Source organism: Battus philenor, unplaced genomic scaffold, assembly GCF_028537555.1.
Source record: "Battus philenor isolate CCGP_79_NKW_IND1 unplaced genomic scaffold, ilBatPhil1.0.hap1 SCAF_4, whole genome shotgun sequence".
Lineage (NCBI taxonomy): Eukaryota > Metazoa > Arthropoda > Insecta > Lepidoptera > Papilionidae > Battus > Battus philenor.
This window is the reverse complement of record NW_027181704.1, coordinates 8,419,913-8,429,728: the sequence shown is the minus strand read 5'-3', so window position 1 is coordinate 8,429,728 and position 9,816 is coordinate 8,419,913. Positions and strand designations below refer to the sequence as shown.

Sequence of the window (9,816 nt, the reverse complement as noted above, 5' to 3'; positions counted from 1 at the left end):
TAAAATTAAATTTAGTAAAATTACGATGAACTCTTTTATTTGCAATTCATGATTGTAATATTCATATTTTTATTAGCCATCGTTTTTATTGTAAATAAATATGAAAGAGAAATCAAGAAGACTCAAAAATGTAGTCTAGGTTGTTTCTATTGCCTAAAGAGATTTGTTCCATTGATAAAAGCTCGTTTGTGTCTTTACTGAAGGGTTGGCACTGAATATTCCTTACAATAAGCAATGTTTGTTTCAAAAAATGTTATAAACGGAATTAAAACGAAATTGGTATTTTTTTCACACCTTGTTAATAAAAGGCAACTTAGCTCTGAAAACAAAAACTTATTTATATATGCCAGAAAGAATCTGTCATAAAATTAATCTTTATATTTTGTTTGTGGTTTGTAATTTGAATATATTGAACAGAATTTTGCAGAACATTTTAGGTGTAAGGGATTAAAAATCAACTATAAATTTATTATTATATATTGATACCGGTTTCTTTAATGTATTCGTTTAAGGAAAAAGTAAAGCTAAATTAAATTTATATTGAATATAATAATGGTGGTAATGGGGTTTTGAATAAGTGAGATAAATAATTTGCATGTTATTTTATAATCATTAAAGAAAAAAATTCACAATTAGGCAGCTTGGAAATAAGACCTTTGCCTAATTCTTTGGAAAGGAGGGATACGTAGGTATTTGTCAAGCAGATGTTAACGTCAATGCTGAAAGTGAAAATCTAATTGTAATTTTTAATTAGTGAATTAAAGTGTTAGATAAGAATAGTCAACATGACTCCGGAAGAAACTATTGATAAGTTAAAGTTATTAGGTTTAAGTGAACAAAAAGCAAAGGAAACATTAAAAAATGCTAACGTTACAAAATTACTACTTGCCGCGTTGAAAGAGGTTAGTAAAGGAAAAAATAATTGTTGTTATTGTTAAAGTAAATTGCTAAAAAAATACATGTCATGAAAATGTGTATTGTCGTAGGTCGATCTCCAAAAAGCGCCGTCGAGTGCGGGAATGCTGCTATATCATTTGGCGACTAAAATCAAACCACAGATTGCTGACAAATTTTCATTAATTTGCACGTATATAGCTGATGGAAAATTAGACTCGATTTTGCGTGTTGATGCTGCTCTTGAGTATCTTCTCAACTCAGTTAATGAAACTTCTGTTGACATTGCGAAGTTTGAGTTAGCTTGTGGTATTGACATTCTAATAACACCAGAGCAAATTGAGCAAGCTGTTGAAAAGCATATGGCCAAGTATAAACAAGAGCTATTAGAAAAAAGGTATAGATTCAACTCTGGTATTATAATGCAAGCTGTGAGAACTGAGCTACAATGGGCTGATGGAAAAGCTATTAAAAGTGAAGTAGATATACAGGTATGAAATTCATATCAATAGTAATAAGGGAATACTATTAATTGTGGACACAGACTACATACTTAAAGACTAAAAATGTTAGATTGTCATATTTTTCTATGCATGTGGACTTTGTTAAACCATATATTTGTCTTTTACTTGTCTCAAAAAAATGAAAAAAATATAGTGAAAATAAAATTTTCATAAATCATTTAAATCATGAAGTTCTGTACTTAAATGCTTTTGCTTTATGATATATGTTACTTACCAAAAAAATTACAGATTTTGGACTTATTAGGTCCAAAAACAGAGGCTGATTTAGCACCAGTACCTAAAATTGAAAAAAAATCAAAAACACCAAAGGATGGTGCTAAGAAAATTAAAAAAGATGATCAAAAAGGTAAGACAAAAGGACAGAGGTACAAAAAATTATGTTTTACATGTTAAGTAACTTATAATAGTGTACTGCTACATAAGATTTTGCGTTTTATATTCTTGTTATATCAAACATTAAAAAAATCTGTATTTTTCCCTATAAATCAACTTTAGTTCTCAATAGTCTAGTAATCACTAACAATTGGCACCTTTAAGCTGGAACACGTACAAGTTCGAGTTTAATTGCTTGATGCTTAAGATAGACATCTTGATGGTACTTAGATGCCCTATTGATAGATGTAGCATATTTGTATAAAGAAATAATGGATTTTTTGTTTGTTCATATTAGGAGGACAGGAAAGCAATGTTGCTTTCTTAAGTTAAATTCACACAACTACATTTTTAACAAGTTTTTATTTCTAATTAACAATATATTCACCTTTGTTGTCAACAACCTTTTGCCATCTAATATACAAATTTTCAATGCCGGAGCAGTAAAATCAATCAGTTTTTCTGTAAAATATGTTGACAGACACAACATTACTTTCTAGTCCCCCTAATAAATGACTATTGATTATAGTGCCAACTTACATGGCTTTTAGTACAAACATCAATATTTATTTGTTATATTACAGATGATAAAATATCAGAAAAAACTGAATCACCTGTAATAACTGGAGGTGCAGTATCAATGAAAGATTTAATGATGAAATTACCATTTCATGCTCCTGGAGAAAATTACAAGTCAGATGGTTATGTTGTAACATCAAACACAAAAAGGTTACTTGAAGAACATTTAAAAATAACTTCAGGAAAAGTACGAACACGGTTTCCACCTGAGCCAAATGGAATCCTTCATATAGGACATGCTAAGGCCATAAATATAAACTTTGGCTATGCAGCTGCTCATGATGGCCTTTGTTTCTTAAGATATGATGATACAAATCCAGAAAAAGAAGAAGAGAAATTTTTTATTGGCATAAAAGACATGGTGGAATGGTTAGGTAATATTTATATTTAAAATGTTTGTGTTTACATAGACCTGTCAATTTTTATATAATTGATTTTATTCAGGGTATAAACCATACAAAATCACTCATTCATCTGATTATTTTGATCAACTATATGAATGGGCTGTGCAGTTGATTAAAAAAGACCTTGCATATGTGTGCCATCAAAAATCAGAGGAAATTAAAGGATTCAATCCTCCCCCTTCACCATGGAGGAATCGGCCTTTGGAGGAAAGCTTACAGTTATTTGAGGTACTATATTCATTTTTGGTATACATTACTTCTTGCCCTTTGTAGTAATACAATATTTGTTAATAGTAGTTTATTTACCTTGAAATTGGCTGGTTAATATTTTCTATACCATTTTTAAGATATTTTTATATGGTAAAATTATAAAGTATTTAACTCTTTGCGGTCTGATGTCGAATGTGATTTGGCAGTGCTTTGTGTTCTTCTGCACCCTGTATCATCCTTAATCAAGTTTCACTGCCTCAATAGTAAACTTAACAAAATAAGATAATGGTATATAGGAAGTCTAAATCAGGCCATGCATGCAACATCACACTTTGGTTTGTGTTTTCTCCAAAAGACAGTGTTATAAAGCTCACAGACGTAGCACAGCAAGAAAGCATTTTCAAATTCTACATTTTTACTAATAGAATTGTGGGGGTGGTCGGGGTACGGTAGCTTCTTGTTCTTCGGTAGCTTCTTGTGCTTCGGTAGTTCGTCGGTTGTATCTTGTTCGTCGATTGCTTCTTGTTCGTCGGTCGCTTCTTGATCTTCAGTTGCTTCTTCCTGCGTTGACCGCACCTCCGCTAGCCCTTATAATGAGCGCGGAGACTCTCAACAGCGCGATGCAGATTTTCGTTGCGTCTACTGTGGCGCCATCTGCCATGTATCTGTTTCACTGCCGCCGCCGCCATGCGATTGACGGTCACGTGGGTAAGAGCTTGGTGTTTGAGTGGCGCGCGATATGCACGCCACAGAATTTTTCATGTAAAGAATATGGCTAAAGAATGGTCTTAAAAATTTTACAATTTAATTTTATACATCCACTAATGCATAACTACTTTACATCAGTAAGGTGATACATGTTTCTCACCATAAACAGTAAGCGACAGGTAAAATCTGTGAGAACATACTATAATAAAATGGTGAAGATTGTTGGGTTTGCAAAGGTTTAAATGTTTTTATTGATTTTAAATTATATGCATTTAATTCTTTCACAGGATATGAAAAATGGTAAAATTGATGAGGGTGATGCAACTCTTAGAATGAAAATTACTTTGGAAGAGGGCAAACAGGATCCAGTTGCTTATAGAATTAAGTTTATGCCCCATCACCGCACTGGTAGCAAGTGGTGTATATACCCTACTTATGATTATACTCATTGTCTCTGTGATAGTATTGAACATATTACACATTCATTATGCACAAAAGAGTTTCAGTCTAGAAGGTAATACTTTGATAATTGTTAATTTTTATTAGTAATAAACCCAAAAATCATATATTACATGGATCACTCCAAAATATCAGTTCTGTACTTTGACTTACCTAATGCAGCACAGTGATTTTTTTGTCATTGATTGAATTTTTTGTCCAAGTATTAAGCTCACGAGTTGCTTATGGTTGCTCCATGGTTACCCTAAGTTGTGCGTAGGGATTTATGTCCAATTTTGGAGCAAACCAACAGGATTTAACCACAGGTTGATTGGTGGCTATTGTCAGATTTATGAGAGGATTTTTTAGCCAATGTACACTATTAATTCAGAATAATTGGAGAAGATTAGAAAGAAAATTCTGCAATGCTTCTATTATTTACTTTGGATTAGCATATTTTTAAGTTAATATAATAAATATTATGGTAAAATTTCAGATCATCATACTATTGGCTATGCAATGCATTGGACATTTACTGCCCTGTTCAATGGGAATATGGCCGTCTAAATGTTAACTATACTGTTGTCTCAAAAAGAAAAATAGCTAAGCTCATCGAGGAAGGGGTAGTAAATGGTATGTTAAAAAAAAACTTTTTTTGTAGTGGATTATAGATTATTACTTTTTTAAATTATTATTTTGTATGTGGTATTTGGAGAAAATGACCCCATAGCTGATTTAGTCTCTTGCAATGCAAGGACGTACACCTTGACCAACCAGAGTGATTTGCAACTTTAAGTTATTCTATCAGTATTGCTTTTGAAGCCCCTTCTGGAATAAGCTAATTTTTACCGTTGACAGGCTTAAATCCTTCAGCAAAACTTTTAGAAGTTTTGTTTTTATACCTCTCGCTCTTACCTTTACAACATAAAATTTCAATATGAACCTGTTCCCAGTTTTTTAGTTAACTATGTTATTGTGCTTGTTCAGCTTAGTTATGTGATCTTATAAAACTTTTCCCATCTTTTCTATGGAAATTTGAATACATGTTTTAATATTCTGTAAAATAGTAATAAATAGGCTTTAGATGTCACCTGATTATCAGTAATTATTATATTGTTTATTTTATTAAATGTACCTGCTATGATTTTTAACACATGCTTATTTTCAGATTGGGATGACCCACGTTTGTATACGTTGACGGCGTTACGTCGTCGTGGCGTGCCAGCTGCGGCTATCAACTCTTTCTGCGCCGGTCTTGGCGTCACTGGGGCTGTGGGGGCAGTCGACCCAGTCATGCTGGACGCGGCTGCAAGAGACGTACTTAACATCTCTGCACCAAGGTCGGAAACAGTAAACTGAAGTATTTTACCATAAATTTTAAAATTTTATTTATCTATACGTCTTTATGTATAATATAAGGATATGTAAGGGGTTTTTGTTATGAAAAACCTTGTTTTGAAGGCAAAGAATTTATGTGCAAATCATCCAAATTTATTGTATTGTAATACACTAAAGTTTTTCAATTATATATCGAAATACATCCAGGATACTAAATAATTCTTCTTATTAAATCTTTTTGGCACTGTGGTTACTTACGTTACGCATTTATAGTTTTAAGGTTGAGATTTCCTTTATGTAGACTACTTTTTTAATATCAGCCTACAAAATAAATTCATTAGTATTTAAATTTCATGATCAAAATTAGTGGAATTATGCTATCAGTTTTTTTTTCTTTGCAATTAATTTCATTGCATGTACGACACTAAGACAATTGCAGCTGTTATGTTAAAATAATATTCGGTTTTTGTCAAGAAAAAAAATTAGTCTTTTTTGACAGAGGCTCTAGCATAAGAGCTTTTCATGGTTAACATTCGGGTATTTCTGAAGTCGTTGCAGTTCATATCCATTTGCTATTTTAAGAGGAAAATTATATAAATCATTTTTTGCTTTATGCCGGTAAAAGCAGACGCAATTGTGTTATATTTTAAAACTCTGTTTCTAATGCATTGCTTACATAGCTTATGGCATAAGTAATTACAACTTGAAATATAAATAGACTAGATAGAATTAATAGACTAAATAGAATAGTCTGTTTATTTAATTAATGTTTGATTAATTAATTATGTTTTTACAGAACAATGGTCGTTCTTGAGCCTCTAAAGATCACTATTACCAACTATACAGAGCCAAAACCTATTGAATACACAGTGCCGGATTTCCCTACGGAACCCGAGAAAGGGTCCCACAAAATTATCTTTAATAAAGTAGTATATATAGAATATACTGACTTTAAAGAAGTACCAGACAAAGGCTACCGACGTCTCACACCTACACAGGTTGTAGGATTGAGATATTCTGAATATGTCATTAAGGTTAGTAATGTTTATTATTATACTAGCTATTCCTAGCCAGTAGGTTTGCGTGGCCTGCACTACAATTTGTGGTTGTATTTTCATAAAATTCATAATATGGTAAATTTTAATTTTATTTATGAGGGGTGCTAACAAAATTTCCATACAAATATAAAGCAATTTAAAAATAATAGGACAAATGTAAAAACAGGTAACCACAACATACACTAGGTTAACAAAAAGAATTTTAAATGAAAAAATAAATTTATATTAAAAATAATCTAATTTCAAAATAAATTGTTATTCTAATTAACTATTAATTATTTTTATTTCTTGCATCCAGGTCGCGAAAGTCATTAAAAACGAGGCAGGTAAAGTAGTTGAATTAGAATGCATAATGGAAACTGTGCTGGCTGCAGGGAAACCAAAAGCTTTTATCCATTGGGTGTCGGATCCTGTTGCTGTTGAAGTTAGATTATATGAACCCTTGTGAGTAGGATTTTCCATTATATTATTAAATAAACACGATTTAAATATTGCCAACAATAACTGTAAAATAACTGTTGAGCAAGAATTAGTATTACATAAAATTTTACAATATAAGGATGCTTATTCTGATTTATTTACATTGAAATTAATATTTTGCAAATAAATTGCTCGTTGGTACAAAATAACATATAAGGGGGGACAGAAAGGAAACTCTTGAATGAATTTAGTAAATAAAACAACAAGACGATAAAATAAAGGAAATATGTTTTCTTGTTTAGTCTCTCTTGATGTCGCCAGCGAACTTGTGGTAGCACCAAAGTGATCCGAGATAGGTGGCTCTTTAGCCTTTGTATGAAATATGTATACAGATATTTTCAATAGACACAAATTGTATTACAGTGACTGTTGTATTGTTAAACAGTTTTTCAGAAAAGCATCCCAGGCATGGCTATCTTTCTTAACGACCGTTAAGTCGTTATTTATTAGCCTAAAAGTAGCATTCCTCTTACAAAATAATTTTGAAACAATATTAAATGTACGAGCGCGTTTATCGTTTAATAGTTACTTGCTGTTGACTGATGTCAGGGCCTGTAACACTTTCCGCGTCATGGCAATTTTTGAAGGTTTTCCATTAGGTCGCGTAAGGCGTATACGACCACACCACACTTTAAAAATTAAAAAAAAAAGTCGTTTAAGACGTATGCTTTACACTTTTTCAATGCTGTATATCTATAATTAGCGATAAAAATAGTTACTAATGATTTAAGTTTATGCATACATGATATTAAGTACATGCATACATGATGTGAAGTTATCTATATTCGTCCCTAGAATTAATATTTTAAGAATACTTTGTTTTTCAATGAGAACTGCAAATGGCCTAAATGGAAGGTGCAACGGGGGCCGTATACGACCCACGTAGCATGAAATGTGTTAAATGGTGTTGTGCGATTAATCCCAAGGAATCATTCTAAAATTATTTTCTCTCACGTCAAAATAAAATCTTTACTCCTTGTGTTTGTCTCCAGACAATATATGTATCGGTGATAAAATAAGTTGTATCTTTTAATTCAATAATTGTTTAAATATAAATCCAAAGTAATAAATAATATTATTATAAGATCATTGATTTTTTTGTAAAATCTTGATAGAATTGATTTCGTTTCTGTATTATAGTTTAGATGTATTAATTTTGGTAAAATGTTACTAATACTACAACCGCTATACCAAAATATTACTGTTAAAATTTATACACGAATTTTTTTTTACTTCACGAGCAGCATAAAAACCTATCATAAGGGACAAGTTTAAACTCACATAAATTCTCTCTTTGACAATTAGAATAGTTAACTTAACATTAAGTTTTTATTTTTAGCAAGCATACTGTACTAAAAGTCTGACACTGATGACCAGACTCATCATATATCTATATTAAAACTAAAGCAAGGAAATTATAATTTCAGATTTAAACATAAAAACCCTGAGGACGCAAGCGTAGTTCCTGGTGGTTTTCTATCTGATTGCCGCGAGGACACCTTAAAAGTTGCCACCGCTCTTGCTGACCAATCTATAAAAACCGCAAAAGTTTACGATAAATTTCAGTTTGAACGAATCGGATTTTTTTCTGTTGATCCTGACACAACTTCTGATAAAGTAAGTCTCGTGTACACTTGCCTTCTGAAAAAAATATGAAGAATTATTATTAATCTGCAATACTAAAAATGATATTAGTATAATAAAAATGTTTCTTGAGCAAATATAATGTTAATTTCATTAATAAAATTAACATTATTGTTAGTAAAACAAACAATAAAAACCAGGAATATCCATTATATAATTACCTCAAAAGTCGCATCTATCAAATACTATTTAAGATTTTTTTAAATTAATTTTAAAATGGTATTTTTAATTAAAACATGAAACTATCTTTGAAAATTATTAACAATAATTTTATAGCCCTGTCATAAATAGTTCTTTAATTTGCATTTCTCAACCACTATTTACATTTAAATTGTTATATTGTTTAAACTTAATACAATAGTTTGCACATTACAAATTGAAAAAGAGGTTTTCTCTTCTAAATCTTAATAACTTTTTTTTATTTTCAGCTTGTTTTCAACAGAACTGTTTCTCTAAAAGAAGATACTGGAAAGTAATGAATCGTTTATTTACTAATTTACTAATTATTACTTGTTTACAATTTTGCACTATTTATGAAATAAAAGATTGAATATAAAGGTTTTTTTTTTAATAATCATAACATTGAAATAGTAGCTTTCATTTATTTATACTACTATAAAACGTACTATTATCGTTAATAGTTATAGCTTTTGTATTTTATAGGAAAAATGACAAAAGGGTTCAGTTTGAGGTAAATCAGAATCAAATTGAGCTAATCCTTAAAAGTATCCTTCAACCTGAAATATGTCGCTTCTATGGTTCCAAACACGCCACTGAGGTTTTTTGTTTGTGACCTGCTTCACAGAAATCCTTCATACAGTGGATGCTCATTTCATTCTCAAGCTTCATTTAATCACGTATAAATCTTTATTACAAAAATACTGTTTACTTAATTTTTAAATTTATAACATTGTAATTTAGAGATATGAGAATTTATTTTCTGCCTATATAGTATTGTATGCCTACGTAGTATTGTATGCCTAAGTAGTACTGTGTGCATACGTAGTACTGTATACCTACGTAGTACTGTATGCTTACGTAGTACTGTATGCCTACGTAGTACTGTATGCCTACGTAGTACTGTATGCCTACTTAGTATTGTATGCCTACGTAGTACTGTATGCCTACGTAGTACTGTATGCCTACGTAGTACTGTATGCCTACGTA

General features: G+C 31.0%; 1 protein-coding gene across 1 annotated transcript; it reads left to right on the top strand.

The window, feature by feature from the left end:
* The first annotated feature begins 696 nt into the window (after positions 1–696).
* GlnRS (Glutaminyl-tRNA synthetase) lies at positions 697–9,187 on the top strand. Its single transcript, XM_068771572.1, has 12 exons — positions 697–902; positions 987–1,385; positions 1,647–1,764; positions 2,375–2,743; positions 2,814–3,001; positions 3,979–4,205; positions 4,626–4,762; positions 5,298–5,469; positions 6,264–6,501; positions 6,824–6,969; positions 8,433–8,622; positions 9,078–9,187. The coding sequence occupies exons 1-12, from the start codon at positions 786–788 to the stop codon at positions 9,123–9,125; spliced, it is 2,349 nt and encodes a 782-aa protein (XP_068627673.1). The 5' UTR covers positions 697–785; the 3' UTR covers positions 9,126–9,187.
* Positions 9,188–9,816: the final 629 nt, after the last annotated feature.